This window comes from Dermacentor variabilis, chromosome 6, assembly GCF_050947875.1.
Source record: "Dermacentor variabilis isolate Ectoservices chromosome 6, ASM5094787v1, whole genome shotgun sequence".
In the NCBI taxonomy this organism is placed as follows: domain Eukaryota; kingdom Metazoa; phylum Arthropoda; class Arachnida; order Ixodida; family Ixodidae; genus Dermacentor; species Dermacentor variabilis.
This window is the reverse complement of record NC_134573.1, coordinates 20,052,483-20,073,106: the sequence shown is the minus strand read 5'-3', so window position 1 is coordinate 20,073,106 and position 20,624 is coordinate 20,052,483. Positions and strand designations below refer to the sequence as shown.

Sequence of the window (20,624 nt, the reverse complement as noted above, 5' to 3'; positions counted from 1 at the left end):
CCTGGCCTGCAAGTGTGCACCACGGCTGCGTGAGCTCAAGATTCTGGGCGGAAGTAAGGATGTACACTACACCTCGTGAACGCTAGGAAGCTTATGATATTAGCAAAAGAGGCACGGAAGGCGTCAGCGACACATCGATCTGCTTGTTTGGAAGCGAGACACGCCTCGCTGATTCTTTTTCCTTCTCCCGAAGATTGCGTATGCGTGAGCAGTACTGTGTATATCTATTCAAACCAGAGGTGCGATTGGAGATCCTTGTTAGGCGCGTTCGTTCGGTTACCGGCGCGCGCGATTGGCCTACTCCGACGTCACAATCCTCGGGGCGCGGCCACGTTCTTGGTGACGTCAAAATGACGACACGCTCCCGTCAATTATCGTGCAACCGAGCATGTAGTCTGCTAGGCGCCGAACGCGACGGCAGCTGGGAAGTTTGGGGCAATCATACACTCGTACGAGACCGGCTTCGCATGGCGCGTTTGGTTGATTGCATTAGATCCAAACGACGCTTTCTGCCGCGGAATGGCCCGTTCGGATGCAATCCTTTGTTTAATTCGAGAAAATGCCGCTTGCGATTGGAACTTCGGTGGCTGCATTGGCGTTGCTTGAGGAGGAACGAGAGCAGTGGAGGTGCCAAAACCGCTTAAAGAAATTGTAGAAAGCGAATTTCGGCTTTGATTTCGTTTCTCGAAACAAATAGTGCGTTGGCTATGCGTTGAACTCGACCCCATCATCGGGTGCCAGTGAGCCACTAGAATGTTGTTGTTGCATCTTGAAAAGTGTGCCACTATTCCCATCGTTCTTATTCAACTTTTTTCCTCACTGTGCACAGCACAAACTAGAGACGAAGCTGAGAAACTAATAGTTATAAATTGTAATAGTCAGACGTATTACTATTTGAAAACGTGTTTAAGCTTGCGAAGAGAGAAATTTTTTAAAATAAAGATACCCCTCCCCCCCCCCCCCCCCCCCCGCATCCTATGGAAGACAAGAAACATCACGTTTTGTAGTATACTGTCTGCAAGCAGACGACAAAAGAGAGAAATAAACTTCCGTGGAGTTCATCGCTTGCCGATTGGCTTCTCTCTCCACCCCGTTCTCACAAATTTTGCATACTGCCATTTTGTGACGTTGCGCAACCGAACAGGACGCCTATCGAACAAAGATCTCCGATCGCGCTTTTGAGTTGTCGCCTGTCTTCTTTTGTCCGCGTTTGTTTGTGCTACAATAACTTCAATAATTAGCTACTTTCGATACGGTAGCTGGGCCCCGCGGAAACCCTCTCCACTTCTGCGTGCTGCTTGCCTCTTCAGGGCCAATGAGATAAGCAAAATTTGTCAAGGTTGGCGGTGCTATTCGCTTTGGTAGGAAACAAAAGTGACCTCCTCTAAACGAGGAGAGTGTTTAATTGGGCGATTCAAACAAACGCTGCGGGTCATCAGCCGACACTTGCGTCGGCGGTTACGTAAGTTTGACGTCAGGAGTTTGGAATAAAAAGAGATTAAAATAGTTTTATGTTTTACGGCCCCTATATATTCTGCAAACAGTATGAAGCTGACGACAAGTGCGACCCTAGCCGCAAGAAAATGATCTATCAAGCCGACTTCTGTGCGCTTCTCGCTGCCTGAACCATTAAAATATTGTTGCAATGCGTCCTTTCATAGCTTCCTGCCCAACTGCGTTAGCCATACACAATTAAGTCAAGTTTTTTAGCTGAGCCAGGGGTTCGAAACCAAAACAATATTTTATATGTGATGCGCATTTCAGCATGTTGTCATAGTCACGCGCGTCTTTTTGGTTTCGGAAGCACGTCATCGCAAGGAAGCCTTAGCTTGCTCTAGCGCTTTCAGCTCGTGTGTGCGTTTAGAATGCAGGTTTACTAAAATAGCGCCGCCATGCGATGACGGACGCCAATTTTGGGCTGTTGGACTCACTACACGAAGGCAGGACTGCTTGTAAACTTGAAATTTCCCTATATCTCAAGACGCATAGAAAAAAAGCGCACACGCCTATAATATAAAAACAATACGATTTAAAATTATATGTGAAACCGACATGTGTGCAATATAAACTGCGGTAATGTTGTGCAGATGTTATTGGGCTAGTCGGTTCATATGGCTGAGTAGACCAAAAATATGATCGCTCTGGCGCAAACAAGGAAGGACTGGAGGGAACCCCCGTTGCGGCGCTCCGCTTGCTCCCTTGGGTCCTTCCTTGTTTGCGCCAAAGCGATGGAACTTATGGTCTACTCAGCGGTAATCTTGTGGCCTGCAACACCAACTTGTCCCGTATGAGCGTCGATATACCGTTTTCTGCGCCTCTGAGTGCCAAATTAAATTATACCTTATATATAAACCGCGAATACCTCGTTGCGTATCAGCATAAAACACTTTCATTTCCAGCAAAATTGCATGGCATGTTCATGGTAATGGTCGGTCGCCCTAAGACGTGAATAAAGGCACCTGGCGGGATAATTTTTTTCTCCATAGTGCTCGTTATACCAAACTCTGCATGGAAAATAGGCTTTCAAAATCAGGTATTGTTTTCTATAAGTTAATCCCTTATAATTCCGTTACTGGAAACCCGACAAATATCTGTCGAATTCTCTCCTTCGAAGGTAGCATAGGGTTATGTAGGGGTTAACTTGCCTGACTTGCACCAGCCGTCTTTCAGAAGAGCTTGCGCAGTTTCGTCAGGTTTCTTGTAGTAGCCACGCATAACCGACGGCATACGGAACAGGATCTCTCCGTGCTGATTGGGCCCCAATAGCTCTCTGTTATCCGAGCTCAACACCTGCACCCGTGGGGAGAGTCCTATTTTACAAAAGTAGAGTTGCAGCATGAATTCTTTGGTAACGCTCACAGACCAAGGATGTCAAAGAAATAAATAAAGAAGATAGTCTTGCCCTCCCGGTCCTGAAAAATTAGGTCTTTAGCGAAGCTGTTGAGAGCCATCACTTCAACTGCTGAGGGGGGTACACAATGCCCCATTGCTTAAGTGAGATCGTAGCAGTGGCAGTACTGATAATTTTGACAGCACGCCGCCGCTAGTCGTAGTGCCGTTTCTTTTTCTCTTTGCTACTCCTCGGGAGTCATATGTGTTGCCTACCCATACCGGTGCTGCATCAATGAAATTAGTAGCTAGAGTGTTTTTTTTAATGCAAAATGCTATTGACGTCACTCCCCACGTCGCAAGCCGCCGTGGCCACCGCAGCATGCGTAACTGTAATCTTTAACGGGAAACGTATGTTGGGAGGGCTACGTGCTTCACTTTGCTCTCAGGAACGCCTTATCATCTATAGCGTGGTTCGGATGCTTGTTTTGCGCTTGTTTTTTATTGCAGCCAATGCTGTTCTGTATGTTCCATGCGTGATCCCAAAGAATGTCTGCCCTTTGCTGAGTGCTTGAAACCTGCTTCACGACCGCCGCGGGTCGGCCCGGTATTGCGCAACCTCAGGGATCGGCCCACACTTTTGTCCATGGACATGGACACGACAAAAGCCCACCAACGAGAGGCTAACAGCTTCGTTGTAAAAGGTGAATACGACATGCAGCCAGATATGTAGGTTACACAGTATTGTTATCGCATGCACATAGCTATGTGCGAAACGTTAGCCTAAACGGTGGCTGCGAGGGGTATTGCGAACGCAAACGAAGTGACCTCAGGGCCAGTAATTGAGACTGGCTTCTGCTATAACGATGCCTTCACTAGCGTTTTCGGGCATTCGCTGTTTTTCCCAACGCACATATACTTATAACACTTCTTTTCAGTAGCTCATCAAAGTCCTTGTGCCTAAATATTTAAAAAAAGTATATGCGAATACAAGGCAGATGTTGGAATCTGCCAAGTGACGCTTTCGTGACACGGTTGACTAAGTGTTATAAAATCTCATGCAACGGTTTTGCAGCATAACGATTACGCGCCTGCCTGCGTATGGACAACGTGCGCAGACCACGTTTTCCATCCGACCGCGCATTGCACTCTCGTCGTGATAGGCGCACTTTTCGCCACATCATGTCCTGTAACAGCACTGCACCATTGCACTATCGGCAGGGCTAGGTCACCTTATTTAGCGCGATGATGAACGAGGAGGAGCGCGAAACTCCAGCAAAAAAGACATAGCAACCTCCGCTAACACAAATGAAATATGCGCTTAAAGGCGTATCTTGGCTTCATTTGGATGCTTAGGCATAGTAGATTGTTTCACTGCGTAATTCCGTAGAGAACAGTGCCGGCAACCGGCGCCACTGCAAGGGTACATTCAATATACCAGCGCGAGCCGGCGCGCTTTCAGTGCTGTTTCCGTTTACATTCCCGTTATCATGCAGCATAGTTGTCTCCGAGCCAGTTCCGAGGGGCACTGTTGCCAGCTGAGGTAGCCCGTCTTTCACAGCGAACATGTTGAAGGGGCTTCTGGCCCAAACACATTATTGTGTGGCGGCTTCCCCAACTGCCTTTTGATTCTCTCGCGTTGCTGCTTCTCGGCAGTCTTTCTGCAAAGTGGCTAGGTTTCTCTGCTCCTGAGCGAGTAGGTGCTAGCGCTATTCAATCAACGTCTTGCGCAGTTGTCATCATGGCAACGCACTCGGGTACAGTCCCTTCATGTCCTTTTTTGCCACGCGCTGCTTTGTCGGTCGGGTGTGACATCGAGGCCAGTCAGGAAGTCGACCAGAGCACGTGCAGTTACATGTCGTACAACATGCATCACGTGATCTGTTCCTAGGTGCTTAGGGAGAGAATCGTTTAGACACTTTTAAGAAGGCGCTATGCGGGCGCCAAGTGGCGCTTCGGTCACCTGGCCCTCACCGACCATACGTTGATCAACGCTGTTGTGTGACCTCATTTCCTGACGGAAAGCCGTGTGCTGGTGTGGCATAACGGCTCTTAGATTCTCTGGTAATGCTTCACCTGTAATTCTGGAGGATTCGGTGGCACTGCTATGTCAAAGTGATGTTGTGCTTCGGCAGTGCAGTTTGCGAACCGCCACTGTGTAGTACCGTCGCCGTGTCCGCCCTTTTCGACAGCGTCATCCCATCACACATGCACCTTTATTTGACGGACGCCGAAGGCAAAGATATCGTTCTTTTTGCTGGCCACGACTTAAGTCATATGAGTAATAACGTGTTGTTTGCTCATAGCTGTTCATTTGCATTACTACTTACAACGGGAACAGATCAAACGTGGACTATGAAGGAGACGTATCATGAAGGCTGTAAGTAAGTAATAACTCTGATGTACCGACTCGCCCAGCTAGCATAATTCTACATAGCTGTTCAGGCAACGATGCCATGAGGGAATGCATGTTTTCATTCGTTTTGAGCTCTAGAGCACTGTCCGGGCCTTCATGCGATTTTTTACCGCGGGTTTTACGACAATTATTGCGTAATCTTGTGAACGTAACGGAGCTTTAATTACATCACATGGTCTTCCTAAATTTGAGTAACTGATACGAGCAGTAGATCTTTGGGGTTATTGGTACTACGAGCGCGATAAGCACAGCGAGATGGAGCTCAGTAGCGTGCCCTGTAGTTTTCAGCTGCATCTCTGCTTGTTTTACGCGCCATTACTTGTAGCGACGGGACGCGGAGTTCTGCTTAAAAAGGGGTGAATGTATGTGGCATCATGCGTCCACAAGAACATCTCCGCAACACACTTAACGTAATGCGCTGAAGCAAGCCGTATATTGTGGCGAAGTGAGGCTGCCCTGGTTCCACTTTTCATGTCCGCGCTAATGCTTTTATAATCTAAGGTTGTCTCTAAGCCTTCGTTTGTAGGTATTTTAATTTTGCATGCTAAATGTTATCACCGTAATACATGTCTGTATTAGGGTACAGCTCACTAAATTTTTCAAAGTCTTTTACAGCGTCAGATCCGGGAGCTTTAGAATGGTATGGCCAATATAGAAGCCCAGACTTCACTTTAATAATTTTATGAGGACTCTCAAACTTAAATTGCTGGGTCTCCGGTAATCGCGATTAGATTTAAGCATGAAATCACTACCGGCAAAGCAGGTTTGTTGGAGATGATACTAGCCACATTCTTAACATGTTCGCCACGGCATACCCCACCACATCGCACCACGCCATACCACACCTAACCATGCCATATTGTGCACTGGTTTATATGCCCGCTGTCCAGCTGGAAGAACAAAACCAGCCGAAGGCGGCGCGACCGGCTGCGAAAGGCGCCACGGAGACAGAGCGCACTGCCCAGCCGGAAGAAGGAGATCGCCTTAAGGAGGCGCCACGCAGCGTGTTCCCATCTCGCGAGGCGACGCGGACCTCGCAGACCGCTGGCGTTAAAAAGAGCACAGGCAACCCTGTCTCAGCATCAAGAGATGACAATGCTGCCCTGTATATGCCTTTTGATCATCGTTATTAGAAATGACAAACAAATCTCACAGCTTGAGTGAAATTGTGAACAAACATCAAGAACCCGCAAGCAATATTTTTTGTAAATCATTTGCGCCTTAACGAGCATATGTAATGAGGTCCTGTACAAAAGGTTGTGGACCATGGACCGCATTTTTTTTTAAGTTTTGACTTGCTACCCGGATGATTTAGTTTTGTTCTCTCACCGATGCCCGCGTGTTGAAGGTGGCCGACAACGGGAGCTTGAAGCATTTTAAGTTTAAAGGTACTTTTGCAGCACAGGAAAACGACGTAAATACCTCTCGAGTTTATTAGCAAGAACGAGAGGCACCTACAAGCTAGTACGGGCAAACAAGAGCACTCTTGCCCATCGTCACCACATTGCTAGTTTGTTTGTTTCACAAATCGGTTTACTCTAAGTTTCAACAGGAACCCTACATTCACGTATCCTCAACACGCATATCTCTTCGCACTGGCCACCTGCAATAGATATCAGGACCGCTTTCATAGAAAAGCGCTAAAGACAAAGACGAAGTCGAAGGAACACATACAACAGAGCGGGCGCTAACTTCCAACCGCCGTTTATTACAAACGGTCATCTATTTATTCTCTGCTCATCACGTGCATCATGCACTCATTTTCATACACACAAACATTGAAGTGAATCACATCATACATACGATTGTATGGTCAATCAGTTCAAGTGTCTAGGTATCTAGACAGAAACGTCACTTCTTTTTCTTGCAAACTGATAGATGTACAGCTGACGCACTTATCGCCTGCTTTCCTAATAAAATATGCCTCAACTATTTCTCTTTATGTTTTTGTGTGCTATCGAAAGGCAAACACTTTTCTTTGATCTTGGATTGTATCTCCAGCATACGTGGTCATGTGAGGAAAATAAGATTTTAAGGTCTAGAAACTGAATACGGAGTCATTGGGCAGTGCAAAAGTAAACTTGAGCCCCTGGGAGAATTTGGTGAAAATTTTTAATTAAACTGCAACAGCATCATCAAGACACCGTACTGATCAATTGTTAAGCCTGTTACATAATTGATTTATTTAAAGATGAGATATACATGATTGATTTTCCTGTTAGCTCCGAAGTAACAGTTTTCAAAGGACGCTAGAAATGTCACATAATATTGGAGCTATTGACGAACCAATACAGATTCCTGTGCATTGAATGTAGTAACAGCCATTGTGACTAATGGCAGTCAAATCCAAGGAAACTTCTAACAAGGTTAAAAAATTGTCGCAGTTCATGGAAACTAAGTACTGGAATTTCACTTCGCTAATTTCATCAATTTTTTCACGAACAGCAAGTAGAAAGCCTTCTCACGCCATAGAATAGTATGTCTTCACATTCTTGTGAGAAAGCTGTGGCCACCGATCACAGACCATCTCGCAGTTCTCAGATAACATCATCAGAGCACTTCACCATGAAGGGATCTTCGATTCGTAGTCGCTTCAGATGTGCTTGCAGGAACCGTCCTACTTGGAGCGGCCATGACGCCTTCTATGAGACAATTACGCGCAAAGGATATTCTGCCTTATGGGTCTTGTATGTAAAAAAGGCTTCCAGGTAATTATTTCCCGCAGATTTCGCCCGCTTTTTTACAGTCCAACTTTCAAACCTTTTAGCAGTTTGAGTGCTGCTTTCTTTTGTTTCTCAGGGCTAAAGTCGGCCACCTTGAAGTTCTTGTTTATAGCCTCAGTAGCCTTCTCTTCCATCAAGTTTTCTGGCAACACCACGAATCGTGCTTCTTTACCTGCTTGGAGAATGGCCAATTTTTTTTTTGCTTCAGGCAAGTACCCATGCTCTTGAGCGGAGGTCTGGACGCCGTTCCAGAATCAGCTTTTTTCAGGACGCATTCCACGGCTTCAATGATGACTCGATCACGCTCACTTGCTTCTGCTCTAACGCTTACGTTTCTTCCTAGAGCCGAGAGCTGCTGCCCACTGTGGTACGGCTCGAAACTATATTTCGGGCTTTTCTCGAGGATATTGCATACGGTGCCACTTAGGTTAGTGCCTCCAATGATCGTGACCGTGTTTGCTTTCGAACTTTTCGCCGGCTGCTTAGGTAACGTGAGCCTTGTACGTTGCCAAATTAATTCCGTGGTATACCCTGCTAACTTTTTGTAGTATGTCAGCTTTCTTATGTCTTTGTTCTGGTCGTTGCCCTCATGAACTGACACCTTCAGCCAGTCATTGTAGATTTGGATTTGGCGCCACTTCTCCGATTTTACGATCTTGCACATCCTTCTGACGCGACCCCATGATGGCTCGACAAGATCGAAAATGGCCTGAACTTCCGGATGCATGAGTCTTTTTTTTTCAGGTCGTAGGACAAGATTCTTGACTGACAGGTGCATATACCAATAAGGTTGATGCACGTGATGGCAGGGTTGATTGTAGCCGGCGATGAGAGGATAGAGCCCATAGTAGAAGAAATTTCTTGCTACAATACCGTGATTTGGGCGAGTTGGTTCATCTTGACGGTTTTCATAAAAAAAGTGCTAATGACGAAGACGAAGTCGAAGGAAGACATCGTCTTTAGCGCTTTTTTAAGAAAACCGTAAAGATGAACCAACTCGCCCAAATCAAGGTATTGTTGTATCAGGACCCGCCCTTCCCCCGGACTGCCAGTGGACGGAAAACCATACATACTCTGAGGACTTGCGACCGTCACCTGCCCTTCCATGTTCCTTGAAGAAATTACACGTGCGCTTGTGTAATGAAAATATTTCTTTCTAAAACTTACTTTCACTCTATTCTGTACTTATTGTCTTAATATTTATAGACCCAACCCCTTGTGTAATACTCTCTGACGAGGGTCTTCAAAGCAAAAAGTTTAAGTGAAGCAGTGAAGGTCAAGTGACCAGGAGTGCGGCAAAGTGCTTTAGACACTTCAAGCTTTCCATAGAGAATGGAATACCTAAGGGGCTTTAATATTGCTGAGATATTGTTTGCTTTACAATTAAAATAATAGCCTTAGGTAAGGGCATGCAAGTGACTTCTGTTCTGCTTAGTTACGCATGCCACATGCATCCCAGTAAACCCAAGCAGACATTAGGTTCTCCTTCGGTTTCCATGCAGCTTGAATCCTCCAATATAGATGTATCTACCGTCCGCACTATAAAGAGAGGCTCCAGTTTTATGTTTTTTTATGCTTGCCACAAGCTAAGAATCGCGCTATTTTGACGACAACCGCCCAGTTCATTGCCACATTTTGCGACAACAGCAGCGCGCTCCTTGTTAGAGTTGCCTGTTGTAATATTATTCAACGGATTCTTCAATGAAATCGCTTTTTAAATATGGAGTTTGTCATACTTCAGAAGTAAACTGCATGTGATACCTGACTAGAAACTTAAGCACGCTATTATATATATCTAAAAACAGCGAAGTCTTGTCAAGTTAGCTAGATTTGCAGCTCCTGGAGTTGTTTTTTAATGAATTAAGGCATGGGATAAACAGCATGAATAAACACATGGCATTGCTTGCGAACAGAATGTTATCGTTAGGCAAATGCATGTATGTTTGTGCCGCCTCATAGAAAAAAAAATTCGGCAGGATCCATCTCACCATGAGTGTCGACAGTAATGCGAGTAGCATTGAATCAATATACGGACCCAATGTATTGCCACCATCTCAAAGAGTTATGGGACGTGTACTGCAGCGTTCTTTTCTAAGAACAGTCGTCCCCATGCACGCCACCGCCACGAAACTTGAGCGCCGGCGCTTGGCGATTGCTGAGAAATGCGTCATCCGGCAAATGGACTCCTTTCTCGGGCTTCTGTCTGGACACGCCGGGACATCTAGTGGCGCTGCTGAGAAGTCTCCGCATTGCCTACGCGATGAGAAGTATGGCGCACCGGTTCGCCCGAACACTGAGAATAGATCTGTCGCTTGCCACACACTCAGTGGCTAATACATAGTGACCCAAGGGGGTGAGAGGAAGAGTCGCCCATATGCTGTGCATTAATGAAGCAGCATGCTAAAGCGTTGGCGTGACATATTCTCTTTGAAAAGCGACACATATCCAGGGCATTTCCGGCGAAGCGCGGTAAAGTGTGGGGTTCCTGTCCTTGGCGAACCCTTGTGACGTCCGTTCGATTCCGCTCAGCATACGATATATTTAATGGGTGGTGGTGGTGGTGATGATGTTGAAGCAGGCGGGGTTAGCATGGCATACATAGCCGGCAATTGTTCCGCCTGATCCTCCTTCGAGTTGAGATGAGGGGTGTGTCACCAAGTGTCGATGAGCCCCGTGTCTCGCAGGAAGGCTATCAGCAGTCGTTTCGCTCTCTTCCTGAATGCCCGCGGGCCCTCCGGGGAAAACGTCTTCAAAGGTCCTGTGCGTAAGAGCGCTCTTTTGTAGGTTGTCGACCATCGCTTTTCTTTCTTTGTCAAACTGCTGGCATAGCCAAATGAAATGTTCGATGTCGCCAATGTCACCACAGAAAACACACAGTGGGGAAGCGCGAAGCCCAGTCTTGAATGGATCTTTTTATTCATCATAGAGCGGCACACTCCCAGCGGCAATTACCTACTTGTCCAAGTTGACGTCAAAGACGTTCATTGAAGAGCGGCGCACACCTGCTGACACATACCCAGTGATGCCATTTGGCATCAAATAGGTTGACTAGCGCAAACCGAGTGCCACATACCCAGTGCTCCAAGTTGCAGTCAAAGAATTTATTCGAAGAGCGGTACCTACCCAGGCCTGCATCTACAGTGGCCCACATCGGTGTGAAAGAAGTGCGTTGAAGGGCGACGCGTACGTGCACATAGCCGCATATTCAGTGACCAAATTTCGTCCGATGGTTGGTTTCCAACGCTGGCACCTCAACACAGCATCCCGACGCGCTACCTTTTAGATCACCTACCCAGTGACCCAGGTTGGCGGGAAAACAGTAAAATAAAAACACAGATAGTACATAGCTAAAAACTTAGATAACCATCGAAAAGTGCGTTAAGTACTCTAAGAAAGCTAACGCATTAAAAATCAAACACACAATCTAACGCAGTGTTAGCTTCTCAATGACGGGAAGCTAAGTTCAGCTAGGGATGTGGCAGTAGTAGCAGATCACAATACTTGTAGCACCGCCTTATCACACGTAGCTGTTATATCTCTGTGACCGAAGCATGAAGGTGATGTATGATGACTGCTGAGAGAAGAATGCTGCTGAGAGGATGAGATATTTTGGTGAACATAGCAGCTCCCTGCCGTGCCGCTGTGCAGTCCGCAATGTGTGGCAATGAGTAGCAGCCAGGTACGGTGGCGCTAAACACACGGTAGTTCTACTGCGGACGCTAGTTACCTGGATCCTTCATGGGTGCCATGTTTAGCGGTGTTACCTATTGGCTGGTAAATGCATGAACAATTTCTAATTCAAGCATGCGCACAAGCTCGCGGTGGAGAATCATAGTTGATCTGTAGTTAGGCAGTGTAAGCGAGCATGCGTAGGGAACCCCGTAGTGATAGGTTGTGCACAGAGAAGTACGAGACATAGAATAATAGATCTAAGGTGTCATTCTTCTTGTGACACCACCACGCACACATTCTGGGAGATGAGCCGAGAATGAGCATGCACACAGTCACACACACCCTGCGCTAATGTTGTTTAATACACGAGACAGTATGCAGCAGCAGGTTAACTATTTGTTTAATATCGGCGTCAACTGCAACTCGAACAGTGGAGCGCGTAATTTGTCGTCCGGTCATCCCCATTGACAGGCACGCACATCCGGTTTGACCGTACCATGCGATGACGCTCCCTCTATACTGTAATATTTTCGTTTCTTTTCTGGCATTCTTTTATTTGAAAGTGAGAAACGATAACGGCGCAGTAATGATGGCGTCTCAATATGCAGCACGCGCACTGTTCGCGTTTCTATTAATACATATGGCCGCACTTTGCGATAATACTTGCCCTATACTGCGATGTTTTAGCTTCCATTCTCTCGATATTTCTTTTCTTTGTTTCAAATAAAAGAGAACCAGAACAGCAACAAAGAGGAGAAGCATCATCACGAAGTGCTGTGATAATGGATGCGCGCCTGTCAATGGTGAAGGCTAGACGCCGCACGTTGTACCTTCAGTTACGATCTCCGCTGTTCGCATGTCATTTGATGCCGACGGTACATACACAGTGCCCCACACTGTTACAAACGTATGTGGTGAGAAGACGACAAACATCACGCCCTGGGGGAAGAGGCTCAGAAGGCGTTACTCAAGAAAGCGGAAACAACGGATTAGGGTGGTGAGAAAGGATCAGATGGAGCAAGTTACTGTAGAGTAAAAAATCACATTCAAGAAAATGAAAAACAGAGTTCTCATATGTTTGACACAACTCTAAAACGCCCATGAGTGACATAATTTTTACACAAACTGTTGGTTGTCTTGAACGTAGAACTAAAGGCAAGCGCAATCATTAGCTCCTCTCTCTTCTGCCAACCAAATGCATGCGCTGTTTGCATGTTTCTGAACACAATGACACCATAGCCTCTGCTACCCACAATTTTTTCCTCGCCTTCGTACATATTCTGTTAAATATAATACTGCTTATTAAATGCTCTACCCATTGCATGACCTGTCCAACTCCACTTCTGTTACTCTCAACCAGCATATCGGCTACGGTAATTTGCTGTCTAATATGTACTGCGCGGGTTTTCTCCTTTAATGTTAAACCTACGATAGCCCACTCCAAAGCCCATTGTAGTGTTTGCTTTCAAGTTTTGCTCTTCTTCACTAAGTTTCGGCCCAGCAGCTTAGTACTGATTTAATGCATTTATTGTGTTTTTTTTTTCTTCTAGGATAACCGTAAACCGAGCAAGGCACTCCAAGCAATTTTTACTTGGTGCATATCCACAGAATTGAGGCTCCCGGCGACAACATGACCCAGGAAACCTCTTCCAGCAACATTTTCGAGAAGTTGTTTACCACTCAAGCTTTCATAACAATGAAACGGCCAGCAAGGAATTATTGCATCAAAAAGAGAAAGGTGGCTATTTGAAAAAGCACATGACTGCATGAGCGCTGCAAACACACGAGCTTCGAAACATGCGAACATGGGACTTGTGAGCACTGCGTCCCATCAACATGGACGGACGCTTCTGCGTGCTGGTCTAGGTCCCCCCTCAACATTTCATGTCACCCGAGAATTTCGCTTCGCAAGAAGGCACTACTGTTGACACCTGAGGCTAGAACAAGGCAATGGCATCTGCCATTGTCTCTGGCCGGCGGGTGAGCAGCAGGAGTTCACGGGCCATGTCAGCAAGCATGGCGCGTTAAACGTAACACTTACCGAGGCGCTTATGGTCACTTGACTTTGCTGGGAGAACAAATACTCTAGCCGTACGTACATGCAGTGTGTTCTAACTGTCAGTTTTGAAGATTCATATAATAATGCTGTTCCCGTGTGCACGCACACGCGGCCACGAAGCCTTACCGAACACGAAATCTGAGAAAAAGCTGAATATCTGGGCAGTATCGCAATGCAGCCTAGTATTCGCATTTACAGCCTCTACCAGTATATGTGAACAGCATTATAATTTTCAGTTTTACTGACTCCTGTAACAGGCTGCTCGAGAATTGAACATTTTGTGAGATTCTGTGGCTCATAAATTTTTGTGGTTCACTGTACAACATAATATGGAAATAATTATTGTGTTTCAGTTTCCTCCGTATTCATTGTACTCTCCGTCACGGACGCTCGATAGAAGCGCACATGAGTGGGTCTGTTGCGTCTTGAGAGTATGGGTGAGAGCATGAATCAGATGTCAGTTGCCACCTCTAGTTTGGTGGGGATGCAGCTTTTCTTGTTCAGCTGTTTGGGTAGACGCTGAAGACCAGCACTTTCGAATACTTGCTTCGGGTAAGTTCGGTCAAGTTTGCGTTGTGCCTGAGCTTGTTATTTATCATTACTATTACTGCGATACAGTACAAAAAACCATTCAGGCTTTCGTAGGCCTGTGTGCTACACTGGCGCTATGACACGCAACTGCTGTGTGGCACAAGAGTAACGAAAGAGCGATTTATCGGTTACCACCACTTTCTAGGTGACCTAACTAGAACAGCACAGCAAACCGCAGTGGAAAAAATATTAATCAAGGTGCAAGAGGCAAAGCAAGCAGATAAACACTGTCAAAAGTATTTAACATGTTTACTTAATTTTACTGATAACAATTACAAAAAGACAACGAAAATGGTGGTAGTGCTTTCCACTGCTCTTCTGTCTTTTCAACCAATCAACACTATATCTTTATGTTGTTACAAAAGGTGAAGCAGCTGAATTTAGAGAATTAGAGATAAAAAAAAAGGGCCCTGCGCTCATGTGATGTTGGTGACCCACATGACGTAGTTGCGTTTGTTGAAGGCATTTAATAAAGGTCAAGGTAGTAGACATGTTAAATAAGATGAAATCTCAAGAGCACTGATTTTACACACTGCTGAGATAGTTACAAAGAATGAAGTCAATTTCATTTCTTGCTTCCACATTTAATCTATTGCAAGTCCACTTCTGATATCTGTGTTTTCAGAAAAAGATATTCATTATTAAAACTGATCTTTTCTTTCTCGAAATGTACCAGCAACCTTGTATAGTATTTCTACGGCATAAGAAATAGTTGCCGAATGCCTATTACGCAACTTGGCATTGTCCCTTTTTCATTGACGTTGATCATAAGATTGCGAAATATATTTTTTTTAGTAAGTAAGTGTTTTATTTACAGAAAGCAATATACAAAGCTCACTGCAGGGGCAAGGGCTAAAGGCAATCAAGCCTGACATAGGTCCCTGTCCCTCCGCATTTCGTGGCAGCTCACACGTTTCAAGTTCAACAGAGTAAAAAAAAGGATTGCATTACATCAGATTCAGGAAAATTGACAACTAGCAACTTGCAAGAGTACACATAACAAATCTCATAAACAAGAGAAAAATTTACATAACATTTTAAATAATCATACGGAAGAGGTCGCGCACGCCATAATATATAGCTACAAAAAATAAATTCCAAAAAAATTTGAAACTTAGAATGCATGAGGATACAATGAAATTACATTATACATTGAAACACTCAGAATACTAATTCTTAAATGATTTAAGCATTGGTCGATGCATGAAAATCCACAGGCTAATGTTGATACTGTATACATGTGGTAATTAATAAGTTCTTTGCTTGTTTTTTAAATGCAGCACTACTAGCTTTGAAGTTCAATCTATCTGCAAGGATATTCAAAACATGATGTGTCTGGTACGCAGCACTTCCGGGCAAACAACTGTACTGTTATGTTCCTGCATGCCTCATCGTGGAACATAAGCAGGGATGCGATCGTCGTCATTTGTGCGCTGCCCCAAAGCTGTCGGCAACCTACATAGACAGTTTACATCATCATCATCATCATCAGCCTGGTTACGCCCACTGCAGGGCAAAGGCCTCTCCCATACTTCTCTAACAACCCCGGTCATGTACTAATTGTGGCCATGCCGTCCCTGCAAACTTCTTAATCTCATCCGCCCACCTGACTTTCTGCCGCCCCCTGCTACGCTTCCCTTCCCTTGGGATCCAGTCCGTAACCCTTAATGACCATCGGTTATCTTCCCTCCTCATTACATGTCCTGCCCATGCCCATTTCTTTTTCTTGATTTCAACTAAGATGTCATTAACTCGCGTTTGTTCCCTCACCCAATCTGCTCTTTTCTTATCCCTTAACGTTACACCTATCATTCTTCTTTCCATAGCTCGTTGTGTCGTCCTCAATTTGAGTAGAACCCTTTTCGTAAGCCTCCAGGTTTCTGCCCCGTAGGTGAGTACTGGTAAGACACAGCTATTATATACCTTTCTCTTGAGGGATAACGGCAACCTGCTGTTCATGATTTGGGAATGCCTGCCAAACGCACTCCAGCCCATTCTTATTCTTCTGATTATTTCCGTCTCATGATCCGGATCCGCCGTCACTACCTGCCCTAAGTAGATGTATTCCCTTACGACTTCCAGTGCCTCGCTGCCTATTGTAAATTGCTGTTCTCTCCCGAGACTGTTAAGCATTACTTTAGTTTTCTGCATATTAATTTTTAGACCCACTCTTCTGCTTTGCTTCTCCAGGTCAGTGAGCATGCATTGCAATTGGTCCCCTGAGTTACTAAGCAAGGCAATATCATCAGCGAATCGCAAGTTACTAAGGTATTCTCCATTAACTTTTATCCCCAATTCTTCCCAATCCAGGTCTCTGAATACCTCCTGTAAACACGCTGTGAATAGCATTGGAGATATCGTATCTCCCTGCCTGACGCCTTTCTTTATTGGGATTTATTGGGACAGTTTACATGCAGCAAAAGTTTTCCGACTGTTGTAGGACGTGCAGTGACCTTCATCACTGCGTCATCCGCACGCTACTCGTAACCGGAGCCGTAAAGGCGGGGAATTCCGTCGGCTAGGTGAGACAGCCGCTTTCTCTTTGCGCGCGAGGGGGAGCGCAGCGTCCTGGCGTGCGCTGGCTTTCAAACACATGAAAACTTTACACTTGCACTGCGTTATGGCAGCTGCGTGTAGGGTGTTTCACAACACTCGTGCGAATAGAAAACTTACGGCGGTTTGCGACGAAACCTGCGTCAAGGGTGGGCGATAAACACGTACCTCCCGTTCAGCGTGCTAACACGGACCTAGCAGTAAATCGAAAGCCAGGTTTGGACGAGTTCATGTATTCAAGAGGTCTTCCAAGACCAGTTGCCATCCATCCGCCCGCACCCGTACAGCCTTTGTCCGTTCATTGCCCCGATGTTCTCGCGCTACGCTTAGAAGGCCTGGTAGCAGCTTACTCGCACTCGTACTCTCACTCATTCGCGCATGATTGATAAACTCGGGTAGTAATTGTCGTCACGGAAGTGGTTAGGGCACAGCCCTGTTTGTTCTTGAGCGCTTGATATACTTTCGATTCACAGCAGCCTCCCACTTAGCTGCAAGCTTCTTGTCTTGCAGGAATCAACGGAACATCCTCGCGGCCGCTAGTGTTCGTGCAACCGTAGGCTGCACAGAACGCCAGCATGATCGGCCCACCACTTAAATTGAAGCTGCGGACGTCAACTACCACTCTACACACGCACAAACAAAGGAATGCAGGGTCGAGCGAAGGAGATTATGACGGCACGCACGCAGAAACAAGCGTGGTCAGGCACCGTCGCGGAGACTGCGAAGGAACGGAACACCGGCGCTGACGTTACTATGCCGCGGCTTCCGGTCTCCGCTCGCATCGTCAGCGTCAGCAGCAGCGCGCGGCGCTCGACGGAGCGACAGCGCAATTTTAACGCGACAGCGTTAAGGAGCTCGTGTCGCAGAAAAGCCGGTTTCGTTGGTGTCGGCGTCTGCGGCGTTGGCCGTGAGCGATAAATCCCAGCAGGCACTTCATGAATAAAAAACAACTTGCAAGATGGGCTGGGCGGGAATCGGACCAGGGTCTCCGGAGTGTGAGACGGAGACGCTACCACTCAGCCACGAATTCGATGCTTCAAAGCGGTACAAAATCGCCTCTAGTGAATGCGGTGTTGCCTTAGAAACGAGCCGTCGAAAGTTATACTGCGGTGTATATCAGGAATTATGAACATGCAACTTAGAATTCGCAGTTACACGAGTAGGCAAGTGCGTTTCCGCCACATTTCTTCTGCGCTTTCCGCACACGCCGAGCCATCTTGCCGCAAGCACAGAAGACCCCCTCCTCTCAATGTACGGCGCTGCCCCGACAGGTGGCGTGCCACGCGCGCATTGGGGCTGTGCGGGGACCAGTGCGAGGCGCGTCGCAGCCCGGACACCCTCTCCCCTGACGACGCTTCACCTTACTCCCTCACGGGTTTCAGAATCAAGCGTCCTTCCCTTCTTTAGATCACCATCTGTCTATCTCTCTGCCCGTGCCGATCACGACGTTTGGCTGGCGTGCATCGTTTCCCCCTCCGAGACACCGAGTTCTTTGGTTCGTTCCGCTTTCTCAGGCGCACGTTTCGTTGCCGCGCCGAACACTGCGTTGCTCGACGCTCACCGCGTCCGATGCGTGGCGCCTCTTAAGTGATCGCTGCGCCGTAGCCCATTGTCTTACATCCCTTGGCGGGTTGACGGGAACGCTGTCGCGTTTCACTCTTGAAGGCGAAGCTTAAGCGTCCTCCAATTTTTAACCGGTGATTAAGTATCTCCCTAGCGAAAAATCTCGCCCAAAATTTTACCTGCATGGTTTATAAGGTTTTCGCATCCTTATATTAAGGTCTTATTGAATTCGACAGACTCTTCAGCTTCCCTTTAACTAAACTACCAATGATATGCCTAAGCCCGACTGAACGAGGACGTAAAAGAAACAGACACACAAGGACAGCGCTGTCTCTGTGCGTCTGTTTCTTTCTGTGTCCTTCTTCAGTCGCGCTTACACATTCTATTATGAATTCGAACCAAATAGCCCGTCAACGTGTTTTAACTAAATTAACAAGCACGCTGTCACGCGCGCACAGGTAAACACGAACACACCTCGCTCTACGAGCGCGGTAACTCGCTGTTACAATTCTGGAATGAGGAATGGCGGCATTAAAACCCCTGCATCCACGTGCCACCGCCGCTTTCTTAAGTAGCGACAACCTTTGTTGTGCGCCTCCTTTTCCCCTCACACCAAATCCGGTTCCGGTATTTCCGGTTCCGGCATTTCCGGTTTAAAAATTTCCGGTTCCGGCGTTTCCGCTTCCTGGACTTGCGCTGCGGGAATTTCCGCTTTAACTGCTGTTAGACGATGGTGAGACGCCCGCGCGTGCTTAGCAGAGCTGTGGCAGTCACCATAAGAAGAATGCAAAGCGGACAAGCTGTTGTATTCGGCTGCTCCAACCTGGCGAGCCAGAAGGCCCTCGTCGGCCGTGCCCGAACCGCGGCTACAGCCAATGGGCTCCTGTAATGAGGAGTCCACCTAGTCTTTATAAGGATCGGCCCCTTAAGGACTGCTCCACCCACTTCCTGTAAATGCTTCGACCAATAAAGTTTTTCAGTCAGTCAGTCAGTCAGTCAGTCCAAGCGCCGAGGCACTACATTCCACTGTACGTTGTCGCTCGTGCCACAACCGGTCGCAGGTTGACGCGAAGCAGCGAACACGAGCAGATCGCTGGTTACAATAGGTGGTGGTTCTTGGATGGAATCGCATTCACAGTTTCAAGTGCAGCTTGTGCAATTAAAGCCTCTCCAGTGACGCGAAAGTAAACAACGCTAAAAAACAAAACGTCACTTCCACTCGGAACAGGAAGCTGCAGCTACGTAAGTTCCTCTTGGCGCCGGAAGCTAAGGGGTGAGTGGGAGAGGCGCGTGGAGGAGGAGGGCAAGTTGGCGGTACTTAACCTGGTCGGCGGAAACGTGTGTGGAGGGGCTTTATGCGGTATCAGCCGCGATCGAACTGACCTTCGTGTATCTCACGCTTCACCGCGATCCAAACGTCGAAAACATAGCGCATACGAAGCTACCGGTACTACGCGCACTCTGCGAACATCTCAGATCGCTTTGCAGATGAGGCCCGCAAAGGTGCGCACGTTGGCCACGTCGCAGATCGCTTTCAAGATAGGGTGCCCACATGGCCGCGACGCCAGCAGCAGCCGCCGGAGAACGCCCCCCCCCCTCCCCCCGTGTCTTGTATCACCCCCGTGCCTCGCACGCGACAGAAGGCGCGCTTACGGTCGCAGATGAGGCCCGCAAGGGTGCGCACTTTGGCCACATCGCATGGCTTTGGCCACAGCTCCTGACACAATTTTGTGGCGAGTGGACGTGCTTTTCGGGTCTCCGTGGTGGCGACGAAATCATAAGCTTTTGTGCTTGCTTTGAGATTGCTTCTGTTTTTCATTTGCTGATTTTTTCCCTTTATATAGTAATTGGGTGGTTTTCCTATTTCTTTCTCTTTTGTCTCTTGTATTCGGGTGCGTTGGTGTGTTTCGTGCACACTTGGTTTTGCAGGATTGTTAGAGCGTCCTTTTGCGCCACGTGCTTCAACACGTGCAGCCGGTTGGGAAGTTCAGTGTTTGTAGTCTTTAAATGGCAGCTTGGAGGTGGCAAGATTAATAGCTATTAGGTGGCTTTACTCTGCGTGTTTCTGATAGGAAAGTGAGAGCATGGCCGCGTAGTTGAGCGCGTGCGAGAGCGTGTCATACTTTCGGTCTCCGCGGCATTGATTGCTTTTGAAACAGTGCTGAGAGTTGCTTTCCTACATTTTGAGTATTTGGATCCTGTGCGTATTGGTTTTTGC

The 20,624-nt window shown here is 47.0% G+C and overlaps 1 protein-coding gene across 1 annotated transcript in view; it reads right to left on the bottom strand.

Annotated features, from left to right (window-relative positions):
• LOC142584563 (uncharacterized) overlaps positions 1-20,624 on the bottom strand; it is a 175,689-nt gene that overhangs the window by 1,513 nt on the left and 153,552 nt on the right. Inside the window, exon 3 of the mRNA XM_075694664.1 lies at positions 2,646-2,790. Within this exon, the coding sequence (XP_075550779.1) occupies positions 2,646-2,790 (145 nt within the window). The remainder of the gene's footprint in view (positions 1-2,645; positions 2,791-20,624) is intronic.